Below are 25905 nucleotides of genomic sequence, written 5' to 3'. Positions count from 1 at the left end.
TTCTTTTATAAACATACAAAGATTTCTTTAGTTATTTGTCATAACGTTTATTTTACATCAAGATTAGTTGATATGAAATTAGCGTTATATTTCTTATCAGTTTGGATGTCCATATCAGAATAAATCAATTATTAAATTTATCCAAAAGCGAGATATTTTTTTTTACCTAAAATATATTTCGAAACAAAGTCTTAAAATTAAAACAAAAAGGCATGAACAACAGACATTGAAAGTTAGCACAATGATGGCGAATCGAAAAGTTTTTCTAAGGAGATTTTATGTCTTGATTGAAAATGATGTTATTGCTTTTAATTTAAAAGAACTGAAAGAAGTCTGTTCGTAATTAGCAAGAGAGCTAGTACGGTCTCGTTAGAACACAATGAGTCACCAAAACTTTTGAAGTACAGACAAGTAAAAGTAGCAGTATGAGAGTAAGAAAGTCCCAGATGTGATACAATACACTCAGTAGAAATAAATACTTTGTTATTTGGATTCTATTCCAAAAATATATTAAGATATATGATGTTTTGGTCATAATATGTATTATACTTTTGTAAATTCCAATATTCTCCTAAATTCTTCCCATTAAAAGTTAATTAATAAGTAATTTTAATTTCAGCTACAAACCCGGTATATTAAATAAGAAGCAAGATACGGAAAATAATGCCAAAGTATCGGATTCAGCTTATTCTAACAGCTGTAGCAACAGCCAGTCTAGAAGAAGGTAATGTTGACTAATAAATACTTAAGTTTGTTTTAGATAAATTAATTTACGGTGCCCCTCCACTTGACATTATTATTGGCGTGCATGAGTGAGTGACTCTCGTGATTACACGATATCTTAGTGTGCGTGAGACGATAAGTAAAGACAGTATAAAAATGCATAATTATATTTGTCAAGGTTTATTTAAAATTAATTATTTCAACGTGGACTGGCGCACTTTTATTGTGGTTAGGTTTATGGCTATATAACTGTTGATCCATAAATATAAAAATTGTTTTAAATTTTTAATCTGTTCTAATTTTTTTTAGTTACAGCTCGAAATCTATGCATTCTGGGAGCAATTCGAGCGCGAGTAGCGGATATGGGGGCAAGCCGTCCACTTCTGGTTACAGGTTAGTTGTATTAAACTCATTTAACACTTTGAACTACTACTTACTTAACAGAAGCTTACTTTAGGCAAGTTATCTATTAACATGGACAAATTTATTCTAGTTTGTTCAACTAGCAAAGTCGGGCCAATTTCATTCAATACTTGATATCTGTCTATCACTCAAACTGTGTTCCATTTCAACAGCCATTCTATTCAACTGCCAGAAAAGAGAATCAAAGATAAAGAAGCGAAGAAAAAAAAGAAAATTCAAATCGTATCAAAAGTAAAAAAAGACAAATATGTTATCATTCAAAGTCTACCCGAACTGGAGCCCGTCTTCGAGACTCCGAAAGAAAATACCAATAATGGTGAGTGATATGTTCCTTTTTTAAAATAATTCTAAGACTTATATTAATTAAGGGTTACCTAGTAACCGCAAGCCAAGGTTTGAAGTGTTTGAAATACTATTATTAATTTATGGGCACCTGTATACGAGTTCTGTCTATACATTTAAAAATGCTTTATTCAATATTCACAAGTTGAAGATTTTTACAGGAGGATGGGAAACAATTCTGAAGATTATTAGGTTTCCGTAGACAAAAACTTTACGTCGTGTTATTCTGTCTGTACGATTTGACCTTGGGAAGTGTTATATGATGCTACCTATGGACATGTCCATAATTACAATTTTGATAAAATCGACTTTATAACGCATAATGTTTAAATTCATAATCGATTATCATGGTTGTAAAGTAATACTAGCATTATATCCTGTGAGGTTTATAAAGGGATCGTAGAAGAACGATAAGGCTGCAACGTGCTTGTATGTTATACTTCGTAAAGTTATATTTGTCTCCTATTATAGTAAAACCGAAATTGAATATGATTATGCAAAATATCTACGAGATTAACAGGTAAAAAAAAATATTAGATAATTTCCTGAATGGTTAAACGTTTCTGTAATTCGATTTATTATTTTTGGCCTTTTCTCAGTCGATATGTCGGCTATTTGACTAACTTTAACTTTCAGTAACAATAAACTTTTAATGCAATGACATAGTCAGTGTACATCCTGAAGAGAATTTACCCGAGTTGTTTTTAAAATGTTTGGCAAAGAAGAAATACTGCCAAATAATTTATATAAAAAAAAAAACGTAAAAAAAGAGAAATTAAATTATTAATTATTATTACAGAGCACCAGGGATCTTCTAGAAATTGTATACTTATCATATTCTCGGGTTTATTACAGAAGTAAACAAAATTATTTTATTAAGGTAATGTACATAATTTTTTTTTCTTAATCGTTCGATTTTGGGGAAAATATGGTACGGAAAGTCATGCTTGTTTATGATATCTATGGTACGAAATTGTCTCACATGTGGTTTGCCGACGTTTTAGGTTCGTGTCTATCTTCCGTCTATAATATGTTGTTATGCAGTTGTCCTGACGCCGCCGCCCGTTCTTGAGCTAGAAAAGAAATCGCCCGAGATTATAATGGACATTTCAACTTCGCTCAAATGCAGCATCAAGAAAGAGGTACGACATAAATTTATCACATAAAACCTCTTTTAAAATAGATAAAGATTAATATTGCGACTATATGAACTTTTAGATTATTCTATTTGAAATGAGCTTTGGAAATAGACAAAGTATCGGGGAATAATTTCGGCAATGCTAACTTACGCATTCAATCAAATTATTTATTAAAATTTAAATTATCATTTAGTACTGGCCGCAAAACAAGTTCACATTTTTTTTAAATTTCATATAAGACAAGATTATAATCATTTTTCTTTTGTCACAGTGTGGTCCATCTAACTCACCGATTGTCACAACATTGAACTGCGTCACTCGTACGAGTCGTACAGAACATTGCGTGGTGAGTACATATTATATTATTACATATTATTACATATACATTAATTTAAAGACTATTAAGATTCAATATCTAAGAAATATAGTACCGAATTATATTTTTAAACAATCATATGCACATTGCACATCACTATTTCTACATATAATGAAAATCAAAGTCTTCCGGCCGTATCTGTCTGTCTGTATGTTACCGATAAACCCCAAACCTACTGAACGGATTTTTAATGCCCTTTTTGACTAATAGGCAGAAGGATTCATAAACCTTTTAAAATATTATTTTTTTAATTATTTTGTGCAAATAAGTTGAAATATGTAGTGTACACAGATCTGTAATAATATAATAAATATTGTTGGACTTATATTGTATATGGATATATATATATTATCTGTGTATTTATGTATCTGTCCCCTCGAGTGACACACATCGCGGAAAGCGCGGGAATATAAAATATATGATTTGGGCGCGGGTGAAGACGGTGTGTGTGCACGGCGAGTGGATATTTAAATATAATATATATTTATATGTAACTTGTAAAACGATCTTACAAGTATATATGTGAACATTACAAAATATATCGACAGTTTTTAAGCATGTTGAATATAAGCAACAAAAAAAAAAACTTTGACCATCCGTGCGAAGCTGGGACAGACCGCTAGTTGTATTATAAAAGAAGACAAATTAATGACTAATAATAAATTAATAATTAGTGTATAAGCTGTTTACATTGAAAATATTATTTTACTAGGATGGATTTTCGTGTGTGATATCGATGCAAGACGGTATCGTGATGTACACGACTACTTCGATAACGACAGCTCTTGGATTTCCCAAAGACATGTGGCTCGGCAGATCGTTCATAGACTTTGTGCACCCACGAGTGAGTAATTCTTTTTTAATTATATTTTATAATAAAACTAGTTATACCGGATTTGAATCGCGTATATTAAATATTTTTGGCATCCCGACGTTTCGAGCACTACAGCGTTCGTGGTCACGGGTACCCGTTCAAAACCGTTATAACTAGTTTTATTTCAATGTGTAATCGCGAAAATTTAAGATAGCATTATATTTTATAATTTGTTTGTTGTTTATATTTGTTTTCCAAAACAAAAAATTCTAGAACATACATTTTTAAAGTAAATTAACAGCACATAAGTTTCTCACTGGTACGCAAGATCTCCTCTCCAAATTGAGGAGGAGGCTTGGATCAAATATCTGACAGACATATATAGTTTTCCTTACGGTGTTTCGTTTGTCGAGCACCAAATGAATTATAACACAAAAAACATCCTTTAAATTCAGCTGTGCTTGTCACATGGTTTACCAGTTTGGGTAGTCATTGGGGTCATTAAATCTTAATACAAATCGGAAACCTATAAAGAAAATATCGAATTAAAATGAACAATAATGTCATACAGTTTAAGTCCTTTTAAATTGTTTTTTCAAACTGTATTATTAATATCTCTTAAGAATATATTTTTTATTAAATGAATCTTTGATTACTAATGTGTCAAATAGATATACAGTCAAAGTTGAGAATGTCAAAGTTAACAATGGTTAGGAAGTAAGTACACGCACACTAGTAAAGTAGTGTCACGCACACTAAAATAAGTTGCTTAGTAGTGCAACACTGTTTATAATCTAAGAAATGAATTTAATAGATTTTAGACCAAATAATCTCAAACACCAGAAGTGTTTAGCAGTAGCAGATTATTATAATAATGTATTTCTTTCGTAGGATCGCAATACATTCGCATCACAGATAACAAGCGGCTTGACAATCCCAAAAAATGCTAACGGTACGCAAATAAAAGGTAATTTTATAATAACAATCCGTCGTGCCAATTTTTACATGTTGCGTGATTTGTCGTTGATCGGTGTTGTATGTTATTTTTTATATATATAATATATCTCAAGCGAAAATTATCTTTCACATATAAATGCAAAAATCGTTATAATTATTTCAGGAAATTCATGAATAAAAATATATAAAGTAAAGTAAAAAAAATTAAAGTAACAGCCTATAAATTACCCATTGCTGGGCTAAGGCATCCTCTCCCATTAAGAAGAGGGTTTGGAACATATTCCACCACGCTTTTCCAATGCACCCGCTTTGCACCAAAAAAATATATAAATAAATATCATTATCCTCCAACTTTCTCTTTTTGTCTTTAACACAATTTTATATGGGGTCGCAGCATTTCTTCTTCCATACTTCTCTGTATGACGTCATCTCACAAGTAACATTGTTTTTAACCATATCGTCTTTCACACAATCCATCCATCGTTTATTTGGTCATCCCCATCCATTATCCATCCTTACAACATGGTCCTCATTCCTCCGCATAAATTGCCCATACCATGACAGCCATTTTTCATTAATCTTCTCGGTTATCGATACCACTTTTAGTTATATAAAAGCTAAAAACATATGTACAATAAATTTGTAAACATCTATGTACACTTAGAAGCATTTTATTATTATTATCAATGAAAATCGAACATACAGTTGAGTCGTACTAAATCATATTGAATTACGATTTTTGTAACAGCATTGCTCAAATCTGAATAAACTCGTAAGGTTTCTTTTTAATATAAGGCTTCAGTCGATAGAGCTGTCAATCATGATTTTCCTAATGTATCGTTGTTACATATTCTCTCCAAATGTACGAGTATAATGATATATAATATCTAAAATTGTATATGCAAGTCTTTTGTAGAAAAGAGAAAGGTTTCTCAGTCTGTTTGTCGAATTTGATGAAATTCCTTATAAATCAAGCTTTAACTCCAAGAAAGGATTTAAGCTACTTTTTTATTGTTGACCTTTCCTTTTGAACGACCATATAATTACTTATTTGTTTCTATCAAACAACAACAATTTCCTTAAAAAAATAAAGTCGCTGCCAATTAGATAACTGAATACCTATTCATAATTTTTTAGATATTTGTGTTCGTATGTGAAGATACTTACTACTTTATAATTTACTTTTTCTCTAGTAACTTTTACCTTTTGTAATTAAACTATTAATAATTATTGAAATTAATTAATACTTTTTGGTAATAATTGGCACATGGATCAAGTGATCGCTAGTTACAACGAACGTTAAAAATTCGTTTTTATTTGAAAATTTTATAGTTACAATTTTTTTTTAATTTTCGTCTTAGTTGTAACCAGCATTCACTTTTATGTTTTTTTATATGAATTTTTATGTGTGGTTCTTTTAGAATTGTAATACAGATCAATAAGAAACAAGCTTATCGAAAATCGGTAGCTTGTCTTATTAAAAATACATTTATTTACCTGAAAGGATAGCTACCTGAGTAGTAAACCTTATCTACCTATGAGAGGTATACATACAACAGACCGGTGGCGAAAAGTGATCTCAAAAAGGAATAAATTAATTTTTATTGGAACTTTTTTTCGATAAAAGTTATGTCCTAATAAATGACGTTCGATTTCACGTTATTTAATTAATTATGGCGACACTGTTCGGGTTAAAACAACACATGTATGTATGTGTAATACATACATTATATTTTAACAGTGATGGTGCTAGGATTGCACCTATTCGTTAGCTATTAGTTACGTGCTCTGGTTTGAAAGTCGACTTTACTACAACGTATTAAAGTTCAAAATAGAGGTATATTTAGTTTGTAATACGTCGTATCGTTCGTTCGTATGTCGTCGATTGGCTCGTCAGCTCGTCTTAATTCTCACAGAATTATGTAAAAGCTATTGAATCATGAGTAAGTTTTTAATGTTTTCAATTTTCTTTAATTGTTACATAATAAAAGAATATATATGAATCAATTATAATTATAAAAATGTAAGCTCTATTTTCAACAGTTCCAGCTCAAGGTAATCAAACGTCGACAATGGTTTGTCGCATAAGGAAGTATAGAGGGCTCACGTCAGGGTTTAGAATCAAAGAAAAAATCGTGTCATACATGCCCTTTCTACTAAAGTTTTTCTTCAAAAATATAAGAGATGAAGAAGGTCACGTTATCTACCTAGTCATACAGGCTACTCCCTTCTTTTCGGCGTTTAAAAGTAAGTACTAATAACCTATATTATGTTGTTAACTATACGTTTACAGACAGACAAAGTCGCGTTCCATCGTATGTACGCTTAGATCGTTTTAACTACGCAACGAATTGTAATGCGGCTTTCATAAATAAACAAAGAAACTCCAAAGGATAGATAAATGGTTATTGTAATGGAGAAAAGCCCTGAATTCCAATTTTCCTTGTAGGAAAACATTAATTACATATTGTTCTTTTTACGTTTTTTTTTTAAATCTAAAAGTTGTAATACGAGACCTACGCGTTTCGTATAAACTTATTTTTTTCTATTCATATCAGGCGTATGGATTAGTTATTTTGTTATAAACGATTAATTCTTAATTGTTTTGCGAATTACTTAAAGGTATAGATTTACGTATAAAAGTTCTAAAGGTTTTGTGTAGGCAAAGTGAGGACAATAAAAAGTAGGAAGATAAATATATAACAGAAAACAATGTTGTAATGAAAACGGAGACGCACGTGTTCCGTCCGTGTGCTGGGTTATAGCGATCAATTGTGCCTTCCACTGAACTTAAGCAACTTTGTACGTAGTGTGTCACGTGGCCGGCGGTCACGTTCACGGCTTGTATGACTTATTTATACCGCTGTACGTAACATCTTAACAATAAGACAGTTCGATTGAAAGTTTTTTAAGTTATATATTTTTTTATTTTTTAGCGGCGAATGAAATAATTGTTAATGCAAAACCATTCGTAATAAGACATTCGGCGACTGGTAGTCTGGAATATATTGATACCGAATCGGTACCTTATCTGGGCTACTTGCCACAGGATATTGTCCAGAAGGATGCTTTGCAGCTATATCATCCTTCAGATCTTGGATATTTACGTCAAGTTTACGAGGCCATCGTAAAGGAAGGCGTAGTGGAGCGGTCAAAGCCCTATAGGTAGGTTTTAGGCTAATATATCATCATCAATCGTTTTACCTTCTTGAATATATTCAGCGTCAAGGGCAATTTTGCCTGCATGTTTATGCTATGCGGTGATTGGACGAGACTCGGCAATTGAGCTGCACAAAAAGTACGCTGTCTTTTATATAAAACCTTACTTTAGATCCTTACTTATATAAGGTAAATGTTATTCATGGGCGAAATGAATCACTAGACCAACGATTATTCAAGTTTATGTCGATCGAAAAAAAAAAACGATGTGTAGAATACAAATGCATTCAACTGAAAAAAACTTGTATGCTGTTGTATGTTGTATGGCAACTAAAAGATCAATTACAAAAAACTGGTTTAAAATTACACTATCCCTGAAGAGATTTCTTGATATATAAATAAAGAATACATAATTATGTTGTCAAATAATTTTCTTTATTAAAAAAAATCACCAAAACGAGGTCGGCGCGGTCGCTTTTTTATAATAAAATATTAAAAATATTTTAACAATTTCATTTCTTATTACAGGATGTTGACTCAAAATGGCGATTATTTAAAATTGGAAACGGAATGGTCCTCATTTATTAACCCGTGGTCTAGAAAACTTGAATTCGTTACGGGCAAACATTTTATAATAGAGGTAAACAATGGTTTTTTATATTTAAATATTTAATTCAGAAGAATATATTTTTCTTTGTATTGATATTTTAAGTGGTAAATGTTTGTTATAAATTCTTAATTGTCTAATACTTTTTAATTTTGTCTCCCAGGGTCCGAGGAATCCGGACGTCTTCCAGACACTGGATACTGAAAGAATTGAAAAAATACCGGACGAAGAGCAAAAGAAAGCTCAACTCTTGAGGCAAAATATAACTCGAGTGATGAATGAGGTCAGTCATAAATGGCCATACTTAAATTATTTTAGGTTTAATTATACTAATTTAATATTTAAAAGAAAATGTGCTCATAACTACTGTACTTGGTGGTAGGGCTCTGTACAAGATCTATCACCAAAGCTTCTCAGTAGGCAGTCCCCATTCTTGTATTCTACTCCGACCACAATACTTGTTTTAAAATGACAAGTGAACCAGTGTACAGGCACAAGGGACCTAACATATTAGCTTAGCTGTAAGACTATGACTAACGGTATCAATTTACGCCCCAGGTGTACCCACCTGGTGGTAAATAGCTTCGTCCGCCTACTTATATTAATTTAATTCGAAATTTAAAATGAGAGGACAAGTATGTCAATAGACAATAGTACTACTCTAGAAGTGGTAATAACAAAAGTTCAATTAAATATTTGACTCCTATATTTTATAATCTATATAAAAAAAAAACAGTAATAATAACCTGTTATGTTACAATATAAAATTAATTTTTATTCTTTTTTTTTTATAAAAAAGGTTCTAACTAAGCCAGCGGAAGCTGCTAAGCAGCAAATGGGAAAGAGGTGTCAGGATTTAGCATCGTTTATGGAGAGTCTGTTGGAGGACACTCCTAACAACAACAATGACACGGAATTGAAGCTAGAAATACAAGATCCGGACAATAGTTTCTATGTAAGTATTTTTATTTAACATACCTATGAATGAAATTATTTAAATTTATGTACAATCCATATCAACCACATCTATTTTCCATTAAAACTTTTTTTTTAATAATACTTGAATTGATATAAGAAATCTTTAAGCCAAATTTTAGTTAAGCATTTATAAAATCAGATATTCTACCGCTAAACAATAGTACGCAGTATTGTTGTGTTCCGGTTTGAAGGGTGAGTGAGTGAGTGAATGAGCCAGTGTAACTACAGGCACAAAGGACATAACATCTTAGTTCCCAAGGTTGGTGGTGCATTGACGATGTAAGGGGTAGTTAATATTTCTTACAGCGTCATTGTCTATGGGTGATGGTGACCACTTACCATCAGTTGGCACATATGCTCGTCCGCCACCATACCATAAAAAAAATCGAAATCTAAAATATGTCTCTGGAACTGCTGAATAATAATAAAACGAAATGTTTAATAGTTAATTTTATTGATTGTTGTTATATATGTTATGCATAGGAGCGAGATTCGGTGATGCTTGGTGGTATGTCGCCCCATCACGACTACAATGACAGCAAGTCTAGTACGGAGACCCCCATCAGTTACAACCAGCTCAATTACAACGAAACTCTTCAAAGGTAAGCGTTCACAATACAAATAGTTTACTAATTTAAGGGTAGTAAGGGTAGTAGAAACAGCAATACTTAGTTGCAAATAGTTTACTAATTTAAGGGTAGTAACCAGCCATCATATAATGAACCACGAAACAGCAATACTTAGTATTGTTATGTTCCAGTTTGACGGGTGAGTGAGCCAGTAACTTCAGGCACAAGGGACATAACCTCTTATATCCCAAGGTCAGTGGCGCATTGTCGGTGTATGGTGTCAGTTTTTAAAAAAGTCTGAGTGGTAGTGATCCAGAGTGTGGTATTTGCTAGTCGCTTACCAATTTCTATGTATATAAATATATCTACATCTGAACTATGGTCGTCTCCATCAATTTTTTTTCTGACCCTACCTTAACGTGTATATTTGTTAAATATTAATTTGTTATATTTTTATAAATGTTTCTCTTTAGTCTAAGGAACTCATAGTTAACTATAAAAAACACTAAATTATTTTTGTCCATTTAAAATTAAAAACATTACTTTTAAAAAATTGAATTACCATCTGGTGCCAACATAAAACGTTGCTTAATATATTGCGTAACTACTTTGCTTTATTTCCACTAATGTCTACGTCCCAATTTCGCTAATAAAATAAAAATAATCTAATATTTATGACATACATTTTTTCTGAATGTCCCCATACAGACATTATTATTTGTTAACATGCTTTTAATAGGTTCATATCTTTGTCTGCAGGTATTTCGATAGTCACCAACCTTATGAAGAGTATCCTCTGGATGATAACAAACTAGAATTAAGGGAAGCTGCTGAAAATAGAAGGTTTGTAATTTGTTTTTCATCACATCTATTAATAATTATATCGTCGAAAAACGCATATATGCATGCTTACCATATGTGGCACAGTTTTAAAAAGGAGGGGGGGGAGGTAATATATCTCTTGAAATTAACAGTTTAATCAACGGGAATATGCCATTTATAATATTTCTTAATATATTTAAAGTAAGTAGTCATAATTATTTCGAATATTTGTATTGAAAAGTAATATTGTTTATTTATTTCAGTAAATGCGTGTCGCCAATAGAACAAGAAATCGATGAATTTGGCGAGAAAGGAAACTTGTTTGGGGCGAATTCGCTCCTTATGACGCAATACAGTCATCCCTTGGGCGACTACCAAGCGGTCCGGTTAACTGAGTCCCTGCTTAGCAAGTTCGTTTATTTACCTTCATTCACTAAACATAACATAACAACAACAACAGCCTGTAAATTCCCATCCCAAACATAACATAACAATTGTGGAAAAAATGATTTCAACTTTCACGTGTTGATTGATGAAAATCCCTTGATTAAAATATAATAAGTCTAAAATTAATTTATTGTAATGGAATTTTATTGAGATCTCTTTGAAGAATTCCTGCAAGAAGAAAAAATGAATTTGCTATATATCTTTGCTAATGCTAGAAAGCAATAGTGATACGGGTGGGAAATATTAGGGTGATTGATTTCCTAACTGTTGTACTAACTATATCGTTATGGTGAATTTTTGGAAAAGATAAATAGAAAAGATGTCGTTTCTTTTTTCCACTTTGTGATACTAAAAACATAGCAAACATTGCCCTCTAATATTATTAATTGTGTCTCTATAAAATTATTTTATTAATTCAGTGTTGCCAATATGATTTGCTGAGATAATTTATTAAGTTAAGGACTGTTATAACTACAAATACACAATATTTTTCTATTTGGCTTTTAGCATTTTTTTATTACTGTGGGTTATATTGCAGGCATAACTCAGAAATGGAAAAAGAGTTGGTCAAGATGCACCGTGAAAACCGGACGTATAGCAAAATCGAGAAGGAGAAAATATCGAATGAAATGAAACAGAAAAAAAAGGAACATCTAGCAAGATGTAACGCCTACATACAACAATCGATCCTCGAAAATTCAGAACAAAAGGTAATATGGTTTTACTATTTGAGTTTAAATTAAGACCTTATGGACTTAACCTTCATAGTCATATTAGAAGTTGATACAACTTTGTCAAAGTAAGGGATGTTGTCTTGTCTCTTTTCCACTTCGTTAAAACTTTACGATTGACACTAAGAAAATATAAATAATATGATTGTACTCTTATTAAAAAAAGGGGTATTATTCGATATACAAGATTTTGTAGATGATAGAAAGGCGTGGAATTAATACCTGTTGACTTCCAGGCAGCATATATTAATTTAAATAATTATATTAACTAACATGACGGTATTTTTTTAAATGTTGAAAAAGAGTAACTACTGAGTTTCTTGCCGGTTCTTCTCGGTAGAATCTACTTTCCGAAACGGTGGTAGCTTTACTTAATTGTTAAATTACGATTCAAAAGTGCTTGTAAATGCCCACTTGAATAAAGTTTATTTTGATTTTCAGGCACAAGGTGTAAAGCGTTCGTCTAAGCAGTTAGAAGAAGGGACTGCGCACAAACACAGATGTTCGTCTGCGAGGTTAATGAGACAGAAGCAGATAGCGAGGGCCGCAAATACCCAGACCACGCCGACAATGGGTGAGTAGAGAAATAGCTGTAGCTCAGTTCTTAGGATCATTAAAATACACAATTTAATAATTAACAAAATAACACAGATGTTGTATTTTATCAGTAAACAAAACCATGTCATAGGATTAGATATGCCTAAAAAATATTTAAAATGAACGCGACGATTCGCTGGCGAGTGTTACTGTTTATTCAAATATAAATATTTATAGTACGACACAACTTAGATGCAGCATCAATCAATTACAACAACAACAGCCTGTAAATTCCCACTGCTGAGATAAGGCCTCCTCTCCCTTTGAGGAGAAGGTTTGGAACATATTCCACCACGCTGTTCCAATGCGGGTTGGTGGAATGCACATGTAGCAGAATTTCTATGAAATTGGACACATGCAGGTTTCCTCACGATTTTTTCCTTCACCGCTGAGCACGAGATGAATTATAATGATAAATTAAGCACATGAATCAGCGGTGCTTGCCTGGGTTTGAACCCGCAATCATCGGTTAAAACGCACGCTTTCTAACCACTGGGCCATCTCGACTCATCAATCGAATCAATATTTATTTCTTATGTGGATATGATCTTTACACAAACGTAATAACGTGTAATATCATATAACCTTATATATTTGTCAATTTGACATGTCACTGACGCGTGAATCTATAGCGACGAATAGCGTCGAATAGCGTCGAATGGCGCGATAGGCAACTATTTCTATTGGTATAATAAATCCAAAATAAAGTTAAAGATTCCAAACACTTGCTTGCTTGCATATCATATAATTTGATAATATTATTTCAGGAGTCATTCCGATGTTTTATACTCCAGCGCCGATTCACCACGCTACTATGACTTCACAGGAATATCACTTAAGCCGAACGTCATCTCATATGCAGGGACATCCAAGTTAGTTTTGTTTTTAATTAATACATATATATAAGTTAAATTCTGCGGTTCTATTCTATACTTCGTAAACTCGTGAAATGTTTAGAAGGCTTCCTCACTTTTTGAAGAAGTTTTGGAGATTATTATACTTCGTAGCTACAAAACGAATCGGTAGATACATAGGTTGCATTATTGTTGATACACATGCAGATTTCCTAACGATACTTTTCTTCAATAAAACACAAATTAATCACATGAAAATGCCATATTGGTCCTGTTACCATAATTTAAAGTTTTTGCTCTTTTATGTGTGACCAATCCGTGAAATCTTTTTACGTTATGACTATAATTTTTAATGTTGCATATTTATTTTATATTTCACAGTCGTTTTCATATATATTAACTTTAATATGAATCTTAGCTAAAGTACCATAGAGACCACGTTTTTTTAAAAATAATAAATACTTTCTTAAAATTGTTATCTTTGTCGCCATTACAAACAGTATATGGATTTATTTAATGTTTTTTTTACGGTTTCAGATCGTATGACACCACATACAAGTATGGGTGGTACTCATTACCAAGGACACAGAAATGAGCCTGAAGTACTGTTTAAAATGAACGCTAAATGTACTTCGACTTCTCCTTCACCAAGACCAAGCCCTCACGTTACAGCTCCGTACCAACCGCACCAAAGTAAGTAAATAATATTTATACGTTACACGTGTAAGACTATCAATAATATTATGTTTTACGTCACACGTGTTTGACAGTAGCTTGCTCGTAGGTATCGCATATTTTAATGTCGTATAGAAATTAAAAGTAAAACTGATATCGAGAAAATGTTTTGTTGTGTGGTGTTAAAGGAACCTATATCAATAGCTCTTAATACATAGTTTTGGTTATCAGTTTTAGGTTTTTGGGCACACAAGTCTTTATGTGTAGTATTGCTGTTAAAAGTAATGTTTTTAAATTATGTATAAGTGGCATAATATGGCATATATTTTTTTTAAAGATGTACCTATTTTACGTTTTTGCATTTGATGGCTCAATGTTAAGTTATGTTATAAATTATTTCGCTCAACGTAACGTCGCTCACGTTAAAAACCGATGAGCAGGCGCCTAATAACTAGTACTTACTTAGTGGGAGATCTTCTTGTAGGCTCCAGTGGTTAGGTTAGGTTAGGTTGGTGGTAACCACTTAAGGCAACATCAAGCAGGTTCTTGAACCAAGCCAATCAAACAAAAGCCTTTTTCGCATAATACTCTAGGCTATATATTACTAATGTACAAAATTGGGTATGTAAGCGGCTTCCTAACGTTCTGGGCCATATATCCAAAACGTCGCGTTGATGGTTAAATTTGGGGTTACTTCCTACCCACACTATACGATTCTATGTGTGAGTGAGTCAGTATAACTACAGGTACAAGGCCCGTATCATCTTAGTTCTAAAGATTAATGGCGCATTGGTGATAGACATTACCATTCGTTGACCTAAATTATATAAACTGACAGTTACATAAATGATTAATATTAAGAAGTTGATATGATAGTTGTCCTTGTTTGTTGCAGTGCCTTATTTGATGTTCGGACAGGCCGTCTACGCACCTCCTTTCATGTATTCGTCTATCGACCCACAGATTTCATATACCCTGCAACAAAGTTTTGTTCCACAAATACCGAACATGCATTCTTTAGGAATTTCAACACAAAACTATGAAGAGGTAAGGACTTTTATAATTACTAATATGATTAGGGTTTATCAAGAATTCATCATCATTATTATGATTATAGTTTAAATGAAAAAGGTTTTTAAGAAGGGACAAAAAGCTTTCTATACAGTTTTTACTTTATGACACATATATTGTTTATATTTATGACGTTTCTTCTACCATACACATAATAAATATATCATACTTCCTATGGATATGTATGATAGAGGAATTAATAAAAGTATATCAAATAAAATACATAAAGACCAAACTAAAATAATATTCCCAGCCAATAAAAGCACACTTCCCAGACAATATACACTTGCTATATTTGTAGATATATTATTATATATACACCGTACATATGCCTGTATCTTAAGCATATCTAATTATTATGCTTTTACTGCTCCGTATTAAATTTCTATCTTGTACCCTGACATTTCTTATTTGGGATATATTATATATTTATAGCTGTCTATATAAATATTATGGGTGTGTTATCAATAGTATATAAAACATAAATCTCGGAAAGGACAAACATTGCTTTAAGGCTAAAACACAAATTCTGATATTAGACAAAGTTACTCCTCTGATCTTTTTATTTCATCGTTTAAATTTTTTATATCGAACAATTTACAGATTTAAATTAAAAGTAAAATAAATAATCTCAATAGAGTTTATCGAGGTCTTATTCTGGTAATCGATTACATTAGAAATTAACAATAAGATAGTTAAATTAAATAAACATATATCGGTTTGGTGTATGTATTAACGGCGCATGCGCATAACGTAAAGTCTCTGCTACTAGGTTTACTAGATGTTTATTGAACTTCATGATAATATTTACTTAAATTAATTTGAATTCGTCGATTGTATGATTATCACAATGCTATATACAGCTGAGAATATACAGAGAAAAATATACAGATAAATCTTTTGATTAAAGAGTTTGACTCAAACGAGGTTGTTTAATTAGTTGCCATCCAAGCCTCTTTGTCTAGTGCGTTTATTTATGTGAATATATTGAATTAAAGTGAAAACGAATATTGTATTTGCTTGTTTGTATCAGCAGACAGGTCTATACAAAAAGCTTACAAAAGCTGGCCTTAAAACAAAAGCTGGTTCCAAGATGGGCGATGCTTCACTATGGAACTTACATCAACATCATAGATCAAAAAAAGAAAGAACTACGAAACACACTAACATGTGAATCTGGATAGATTTTGTATAGTGTTTAAAATAAAATAAATTAACTATTGAGTATTAAATGTTAAACAAATACTCGTCGAATTACAATCATTCACAATATAATAATATATAATTTGTCGCACAGTGCTTTGTCGTATATCCTGTGACGCAAAAAAAAATTAAAACTATGTTAATTAAAATATATCATATTCACATTATATCTTTGATTCGGATACATAGTTTTATTACATTTCATTTGAGTTTTAGTATATTTATACGTACTTAAGTATTTAGACTTTATTAGTATCAGGTAGCTGTTTTTTAAAACAATATTACGTATTTAAAATTTCTAATTTTACATGGAACTTAGTGTCAATAATAGAAATCATGGCTAGGATCAGAATAGAAGATGCATTATTATATTCGAGGCAATATATTATTATTCATTCGACAGTTTTATTAAGGACCATTTCAAAAAGGTAACTAAAGGTAACATATGGCAACATTAAAAAAAAAGTTAAATTTTAATATAATGTCATTGAATCGTACATTAATTAATCTTTTATTGATCGAATTGATGCTCAATTTTTTTCAGCACTTTCTCGTCGTGCAATGGTGTTGAATTTTTATTTCAACATCCTAAAAATAATAAAGCATTCGGTTATATTTCGTTTTTCTAGTGCTGGTTATTTCGATGATTAATTTAAATTATAGCAATTTCAAGAGATAAGTTCAAAGACATTTTTGCTTAGCTTTATCGGTGACTGATCTTCGTCAGCTTATTTTGCTAAAACTTTTTACAAAATTGGGTCTTGGGTTATATGTTATTTGTAAATAATTAACCATGTAACTCTTATCTTACCTAAACTTAGTTTTACATAAATTCGTTAGTCGTCCATAAAGATAGTATGGAAATGGAAAAATAATATTAACAATATGATTAAAACGTAATAACGTAATAAAACTTATATACTTCTATATACATAACTAAGGTACAAAAGTCCTAAATTCGAGGTAAACAAATTTCGAATGCAATGTAAATGCATTTAATTAAATAATTACGAACCATTTATTTTATTATGCTTATGTATATTTTTATGTTATAAAAAATATTTATTTATTAATATATCAAATTATCAAATCTACATATCTGTCAATCATCACATTAGCTGCTTACAACTGTGTTATTCATTAATCAGTTTAATTTCTTTGTCTAACTTCATATGTCCTAAGCCTAAGTATGTTAGCTACTACAACTATCACAACCATACTCACAATGAAACATCGCAGGCGTGTAGATTGACTTTACTACCGAAGACTGGCAAATCATTCAATTACCTTACAAGGAAGAGGGAGAAGATAATCGAAAAAAAAATATTTCAAGCATGTGATGTCAGTATCTCTTCCGCCGAGGCCTCGATTCGGGTACGAATGTCTTATTTACCATTCATCAAATTTGTTCTGCATTTGCAATATTTTATGTAATTTCTTAACAGAGAAACGAGTCTTTCGAGAAAATTATATTTAGTAAAAAATATTCGCGTAGCATAACAAAACGATTTATCTTTTTTGTGGTCATTGGTTATTAATGATTGCGTGATGTATACGTAGATATCATAAGGTAGTAAGAATTGTGCGGGGAAACTAGTGACTGAAAACCCATTGTTTTATGATGTAAAAACGATAGATAATATTGCGTGGAAATCTTTTAATTTCTTTAAACCTCCAAAGGAATAATAAGTATTTACGTGAATAGTGTTTAATGCAACTATATGTTAAATGATATGTGTTTTCTCATAAATTGAGTTGGATGACAGAAAACTACGTTTCGATGAAAAATTATATGCATTTAGACATGGAATGGGTTTCTTGTTTTTGCTTATAACAATTAACGTAAATTTAAGTGATAATAGACATTCATAAGTGGTAATTAGTCATCTATTGGAATAACAAAAGAATGAAAATCTCGGGATTAATCATCTTGCTTAATAATATAATAAATCTGTACCAAAAATACGAATAGTTATATTTTTGTAGTAACAATAAGTAACGGTATAGTACATATATAGATAGATATAGTAGATTACAGTAGTTTTGGATAAACATAACAGTTTAGTCATGCGAACATTCTAGCTTGGTCTGCATACTATTTTATATGCATCACTTCGCTTGTTTTCTTCAATCCTGAAGTGCGAGCCACGCTTGTAAGTAGTGCTTGAAGCAAGATACATATTTTCATTTTGTAGAGCATTGCAATTTTAGTTTATTATCACGTTAAAACAACAGCAGACGAATTTTGTCGGCGTGTTAAGTCTGAGTCAATTTAAGAAGGTCAAGAATATAATTTGCAAAATATGTATTGGCTTAAGCTTCCTCTATTCGAAATGAGTGTGTTTCAATACTAATAAAAACTGATAAAATGTTTTAGAGGATACATCGAGCAATCAATCACACGTGGATTTCGTCACGATACTTTCACTCATCGTTAAAATGAGTATAAACGCAAAATTGGCACAAACGGTGTTTGAAATCACAATCTTCGGTCAATGTTCACGTATTTTGACACTAGTCAACTAGCCATTTTTTTTCTCTCGTTTACCATTTTCAGCAAATACGTCGTTTTTTCCTTTGGCAGTTATCATACGTCAACATCCATGGCATAATGTGACATGCTTACTAAATAACTTTAATCCTTGGAAATATCAGTCAAAGTTTCCTTTCATATTTTTTACTACTTATGATATACAATAAACCAAAATTTAAATAATTTAATTAAGAATATATAACATGAATACCCCGTAATAATCAAAGTATGTAAATTAACTTATAGAGCACGGAAGCTATCATTGAGAACCGTAATAAGAGGAAGCTGCGACTGGGCAACAGTGACGGTACGAACGACAAAACAGACGAAGAGTCCAGTTACTCGTCGTTTTATTCATCATTCTTCAAGACTGATTCTGGTAGTAACGAGGAAAGCGATGGAAAAAATACCAATAATGGAGATGGAAAAGTGAGAATTATTTATAATCTGTGTAAAGATTTTACAATATTATTTATTTTTAATTTTATTTCGTATAAAGTATCCGAATACGTTACTTTGGTGGTACTATGCTGGAATATAGGTCTATCGCAAGTGCCAATAACAATCTCTTACGATTTAATGATTTCATTCAACCCACTTCAACGTCGCAAAGGTGTGCAAATTTCATAAGTATCGGGCGGGTAAAGCCACGCGTGTAGCTAGCTATTTAATACGAAAAAAATGTTGCAGTACTGGCGAAAACCAAATCAAAGTGGGGATGCAATGTCATTTCAGAGTTATGAAATGTTAAATAATGAGACAAAGGAAAAGATCTCGCATAGAAGGAATATTGAACCACCATGGATGAAACAAGTGAGTCACACTATGGTATAATTATTAGGATCATTAAATACATTCAATTCCAGTGACAGACTTGTAACATTAGGTATATATACATATTACAATGAAACATTTATCATCTACTACTGGAACTGATAATTCTAATAATCTAATTATATTTACGTTTGACATACGTATGTATTTTTGAGGGTTTTATATAGTTGTCACATTGTTATAACTTAGAGCTAGATGGCGCTGCATCTCAATGCGTGGCTTTGCGTAAAAATATGTTATTATTACTTAGATCATGATAATAGACAGATGTAGTGCCACGCACAATCGTTGCTTTATTAGACATTTACCATAAGTGCGTGACAGCTGTAGAAATACGTGTTTCATTGTACGTCTAAGGAGGCTACCGGGGCACCGAAAAAAACCACATGGTTTTACTAGTACGAAAAATATTTCAGTGTAATCTGGCAACACCTGAATATACATTGAGGTTTTGTGCTCCAAGCCATCAGTAACAAATCAAAATAAAATTAATTAGTTTCAATTAACACTCAAATATGAAATGACATTCCATCATCGTTTTCTAATGCCTGCGAACAGTTTTTACAAATACACAAGACGGCTTAATTAATTAATAAAGTGATAGAAATTTTGACGTTTTAATAATAATATTTATTCTTATATTCTATGTCTTCACTCACTAAGATGCGCCTCTGTACATTTATCGGCGTGCAACGACTATAATCTATTTGGATCTTCTTTTTCTTTTTTTTTGATGTCCTATACTTTAGTCACCTCACGCACACTAAGACATCTTGTAAGCACGAGCGTAACCCTTGCACCCCAAAGATTGTATTCGCTTTTGATTTTGTTTTCGCTTTTTTTGCTTCACTGTAATGTTCCGTGAGCTTCTTCTGCCTTTTGTTTTATAATCTGAGGTATTTATAGCTACATAATTAATTTGTTGTCAAGTACAGTGGCAGACTTAAATTTTTCAAGTATAAACTGTTTATGCCACGCTAACTCCCAAAATAATACTTTCTGACAAACACAAGAAATCTAGTATTTTTTCCTGTTTATACTTTCCCCTCTATTACAAAGGAAATAATCTAAATGGTCCCTATAACATAACGACGGCAAATCTGCCGCCTTATTTACAAACCTTCTGATTTTACAAGTAAATTCACCATTATTAAGTTACTTATATAGTATATAAAATTAATTAAGTTGAAACTTGAATGATTCTTGAACTTTGTTTTTTAATGTTATGAAATTGTTTGTATTGTAAGTATAGATATTTATGAAGTCAATTTTTTTATTTAGAACCCAAATCCAGTCGGGAATACGGACCATTTGATGGTAAGTGGTCACCTCGGACCACAGACATTGGCTTAGTAAGAAATATATATAAAATTTCTTACAATGTCAATGCGCTGTCAACGCCGAGACATGAGATGTGTGTTATAACTCTCGCAATTTTCGATCACAGAATTACAAAGTATGGATGTTTGGCGGTAGACTTTGGGCTCGTGGTACCTTAACTGTGGGCTACGATAATTCACCATTACGAGTACTACCATTTACATAAATAGCGTTTTAAAATTTAAAAAAAAAACAGTGTTACTTTAATGAAGGTTAATAAATTAACTACCTTAAGAAACCAGTCTAAATTTGGTCAATAAAATTGAACGCATACTATGAATTGTATTAAATAATATAACTCCATATTCTCCATATTCTGAGGTCTTGCTTTATGTTCCGTCCTTGTCACTCATCAATGATCAGTGATCAAAGCTTGCTTATCAATACGAAGACATATATCGTAGCGTATTATTTATTATAATTTAATTTTTTTCTAGGTACGTGTCACTTCGGAACTTATTTACAAATATCAAATACTCACCAAAGACATGGATGAAGTCCTGAGTTGTGATAAGAAAAAGTTAGAAAAGTTAGAACAAGTAAGTACCTGCGAGGGCACCGTTTATGTGATTTTACTGCTTTATGAAACAATTAAAATTTCCCATACAAGATACGACGAGATCAATCAGTTCGTAGTCTAAGATTGCAGGGTAAAATTTGGATATGTACTACTGAATTTTCACTAGGTTAATTTGTACTTATGCTTGGATTTTTGATCGGAATTTTCTTGCACATGACGGAAAACATCATGTAGAAGCCTGTGTGTGTCACAGCCTATCCACCAAACTTGTTGAAATCACCTTGATACCTAAAAATTTGGACATGTACAGGCCATTACTTTACTTTTACCTATATGGAAACAGATTAGAAAGTAGACCTGTAAATCTAGTCGATGTTAAAGCTACCTCCTCCCATAGACACTAAAATTATGAGACATTTTTTTATTTCTTGTTAGAAAAGACCTTAAACTATCTCTTCTTAGTTCACTTATTAACTTAACTTCAGCTTTGTTATAATTTTACTTATTTATGTATTTTCAAATCTTTCAGCCTTCATTAGTAAACGAACAACTTGGTCAGTTGTACTTGGATCTTCAGCTACAAGGAGTTGCTGCTAAACTAACTCTTGAAGAGGGCATCACCAGTTCCAGCAGTTCTGGTGAAGAATCATATGTCACCACAAAAACAAAGGTAAACACTCACATCTAGTATTGCAAGTTGAAAATAAAATTCAATAACTTAATTGAGGCTTTTTAATTTTGATGTGAAAAATATTTGCACTGAATTGTTACAATTCTGACATCAATTAATAATAATTACTTCTATACTAAAGATAAAAATATATAAAGATTTAAAATTTGATTTGATTTTTAGATTCGCCGGCGAAAGCGAGAGTACAGCAAATTAGTAATGATTTATGAAGAGGACGCACCCCTCCCCCCTCCGGACGAGGAAGACAGACCTTTTAATGCGTAGTGTTACAAAAGAAATTTAGTTATTAGAAGATACTTATTATAGTTATTTAATATATAAAGTATTTGTAAATATAAATGTCTTTGTTAAATGTCCTTCAGAGGCATTGACAGCACAATTATCATGCCAAAGTTGCATTGCACGATCGTGTTTATAGTTAATGTAAGTAATTAATTTGATATAGATGTACAAAATAGTCGTGTGCATTTCATCATTTAATATAAATGTAACGCATTAAGCGTAGCATTAGGAGCTAATTTATTAATAATATGCATGCTGTTAGCGTGTTTGCTCATGTGGGATATGAAGGATTTTTCCCATCATCGACATATATTAATATTCTATATTTGTTACAATCATTTTAAATTACCTAACTAATCTCTAATTATTTCCCGGTGAAGTACAATTATAAGTTTCATCATAAAGTGTTGTATACGCTTAATTGTTTTTTATTTCTAAGCGATCTTACTCACTTGAATGTTTTAAAAAATATTTTTTTTTTACTATTGTATAGTATAAATTTTTTTTAATTTTAATCTATAAAATATGATGTATACAAATTATTTTATATCGTTTTTTTTAAGTACGTTACGTACGAGGTAATTGATGATTTATCTATATCTAATAGAGCTATTGACTTCTGATACATAGGTGTATGTTGTCCAAAAATCATCAAGAGAGTGATATACTAGTGTCGTTATTGAATCGTTTATAGATTGGTGATTTTATATTATAAGTTAATATAATAAATAACTCGCTTCAAGTAAAATCTCGTTCAAGTTAACATACAGTCTAAAATATATTCTCTCTTGCCGTCTCATGCCAAAATATTTCTTGATTAAGCATTCCAATATATATACAAAAATATATTTTCATAGAATATGTAAATAATTCAATATTATATACATTTTGATTATAATAATGAATGTTTATAAATTATATATTTTTATTGTATCTATATTTCTATTATAAAGCAAAGAGCTTGGGTTTGGTAAGCCAATTTTGCAAGTAAAATGTGTGTTGAATGATCGCGGATGAAACCGCGAAGCACAGCTAGTTTTAATAAATACAAATAAGAATTTATGATAAGGAGTAGTTATGTTAGAGTTCTGTGATATAAAATTTTCATTATTATTGAACAAGGTTTATTGATTACTTAGGTATTATCTAAGGAAGAAACCCTTTTCTATAATATATTAAAAAATGTTTTAAATATATAGCTTCAAACTTAACACCAAAGCCAAATCTAGCGATAAACTAGTGGCTTTAAATAAAAATGTTATTTACTGAAAGCGTATATTTTTATAGAAAATATTTGCACATGAACATTAAAGATATATTTATATATGCATAAAAAACTTATTTCAAAGTGAAGTACAACTGTAATTTAGAATAAGTCTTTAAACGTATAAACGAGCATTTTACTTTGCAGTAAAACGCAATCGATAGATATATTAATTATAAATTATTATTAAATAAAAGTCAATATATTAGTTATATTTAAAGAAAATAGAAGCATTGTGTATATTTTGATCACAATGCTTATCTTATTTACATTATTTGTGTAATACAATTGTAAAGAACATAATATCATTATATGACTGTTATGTGTATGCTAAAAGTATATTTGTAAAGGAAAATATTAAGTATAAAAAGTAACGAGTCATGACCGTTGAACAAATATTTTCTGCTGCCAAATGAAGGCTCAGAATTTTATAGATAAATAGATTCATTCGATAGTTTATGTACTTGTAAGTTTATAATTGTTTTCAATTTAAAAATTATTAGCATAATAAATATTATACTTGAATCTTATCTGCTTTTTGCTTTCCTCTCAATTACACCACCCTTTCGAAAAATATATTAACCAATATAAAATATTCTATATTAAATATATCTCGTTAAAGTAATATAATATTATTATATATATAAAAGAATATCATAATAGAGAAAAATATTACCTGCCAGTTCCAGAAATTAAAAAATATTGGGTTTTTAAATGAACGAAACCCAAAATATTGTTTCGCATGATGTCATATTGACAATTGTTATTCTCATTAATTATGAGAAAACTTAAAAGATTAAAGAACTGTAAGATTTCTTTTTCAAATTAAATATAAAAAACACAAGTCAGAAGAATACTGTATCATTAATGGAAAATAAATACATTATAATAAATTAATGAAAAAAAAAAGAAAAAACATTAATCCATACATTTAGGTGACATGGTAAGTAGTTTACAAAATGCCCTAGTTGATGAGTGTGTGTTTATAAATAATAAATTGTCCGCTAATCAGCTGATGATGAAAAAGATGATAACATCAAAGTAAAACTTGAACCAGTCGATAGTTAGGGATGGTGAATATGTACAGCAATGGAGAGCTGGGACTGTTAGATGTTATAATGTATGATAGGTAGAGAGTATTACTTCTAATCTGACAGCAGATGCAGATAGATGAGACAATAAAATTGTACATCAATCATTTATAGAGGCAGTCAGACTCAATTATATTGGTTATGCAAAGTAATAATATAGATTTGAGTTAATTAACAATATGTACATAGATGTACATACATAGTTAAAGACTAATTTACAATTATTAGCAATGTAAAATATTTTATCTTAACCTCTATTGCATATATGTAAATGATTCGCTATTGAATTGTATATTATATTTGTGTATAATAATATTATTATTGTGTCAATAGATGTCGCTGTAATTAAAATACCGTCACTAGATGGCGCTATTTCAGTAGTGAGTAGTTCAGTAGTAGTTAATATTGCCATCTATTGTCGTGAATGTTATATATAATTCTGATAACAGATGGAAGTGCTTATGTTATTAGTACCTCTTTCAGTCAATAGATAGCAGCAGTTTGATAATTTCGACAACACTGAAGCAAAAGGCGGTAATCGTCAAATTCAAATTCTGTGCTGTACATTTTTATATAAGCTACTTATGTAATTTTGATGTCATAACTTACCAAAATTTACATACGCTCGCAAAGTATTGAAATAAACATTTCTTAAGACATTATAATAAATGGATTCAAATATTCTTATAATGTCGGTAGTGGAGCTTTGTGCAAGTCATTCTGGGTAGGTATCACGCACTCAGCAGATATTCTACAGATAAACAGTAATACTTAGTATTGTTGTTCTCTTGTTTGAAAGTTGAGTAAGCCAGTAGAACTATAG

The 25905-nt window shown here is 31.0% G+C and overlaps 1 protein-coding gene across 7 annotated transcripts in view; it reads left to right on the top strand.

Annotated features, from left to right (window-relative positions):
• LOC124543195 (period circadian protein) overlaps positions 1 to 24521 on the top strand; it is a 31370-nt gene extending 6849 nt beyond the window's left edge. Inside the window, exons 4-30 of one of the 7 annotated variants that reach the window (XM_047121299.1) lie at positions 620 to 724; positions 1039 to 1116; positions 1299 to 1462; positions 2533 to 2630; positions 2899 to 2973; positions 3716 to 3847; positions 4709 to 4769; positions 6818 to 7021; positions 7711 to 7939; positions 8462 to 8573; positions 8704 to 8823; positions 9340 to 9495; positions 10002 to 10120; positions 10847 to 10930; positions 11173 to 11319; positions 11895 to 12066; positions 12529 to 12661; positions 13452 to 13556; positions 14076 to 14231; positions 15109 to 15260; positions 17727 to 17861; positions 19267 to 19449; positions 19711 to 19833; positions 21136 to 21171; positions 21672 to 21773; positions 22284 to 22424; positions 22608 to 24521. In XM_047121299.1, the coding sequence (XP_046977255.1) occupies positions 620 to 724; positions 1039 to 1116; positions 1299 to 1462; positions 2533 to 2630; positions 2899 to 2973; positions 3716 to 3847; positions 4709 to 4769; positions 6818 to 7021; positions 7711 to 7939; positions 8462 to 8573; positions 8704 to 8823; positions 9340 to 9495; positions 10002 to 10120; positions 10847 to 10930; positions 11173 to 11319; positions 11895 to 12066; positions 12529 to 12661; positions 13452 to 13556; positions 14076 to 14231; positions 15109 to 15260; positions 17727 to 17861; positions 19267 to 19449; positions 19711 to 19833; positions 21136 to 21171; positions 21672 to 21773; positions 22284 to 22424; positions 22608 to 22709 (3424 nt within the window). In that variant the 3' untranslated portion in view covers positions 22710 to 24521. Of the gene's footprint in view, positions 1 to 619; positions 725 to 1032; positions 1117 to 1298; positions 1463 to 2532; positions 2631 to 2898; positions 2974 to 3715; positions 3848 to 4708; positions 4770 to 6817; positions 7022 to 7710; positions 7940 to 8461; positions 8574 to 8703; positions 8824 to 9339; positions 9496 to 10001; positions 10121 to 10846; positions 10931 to 11172; positions 11320 to 11894; positions 12067 to 12528; positions 12662 to 13451; positions 13557 to 14075; positions 14232 to 15108; positions 15261 to 17726; positions 17862 to 19266; positions 19450 to 19710; positions 19834 to 21135; positions 21172 to 21671; positions 21774 to 22283; positions 22425 to 22607 lie in introns of all 7 variants that reach the window. The other 6 variants (XM_047121297.1, XM_047121296.1, XM_047121301.1 and 3 more) reach the window with 6 other exon arrangements.
• The last annotated feature ends 1384 nt before the right edge of the window (positions 24522 to 25905 follow it).

This window comes from Vanessa cardui, chromosome Z (assembly GCF_905220365.1).
Source record: "Vanessa cardui chromosome Z, ilVanCard2.1, whole genome shotgun sequence".
Taxonomy (NCBI): domain Eukaryota; kingdom Metazoa; phylum Arthropoda; class Insecta; order Lepidoptera; family Nymphalidae; genus Vanessa; species Vanessa cardui.
This window is presented reverse-complemented; position numbering and strand designations above follow the sequence as displayed.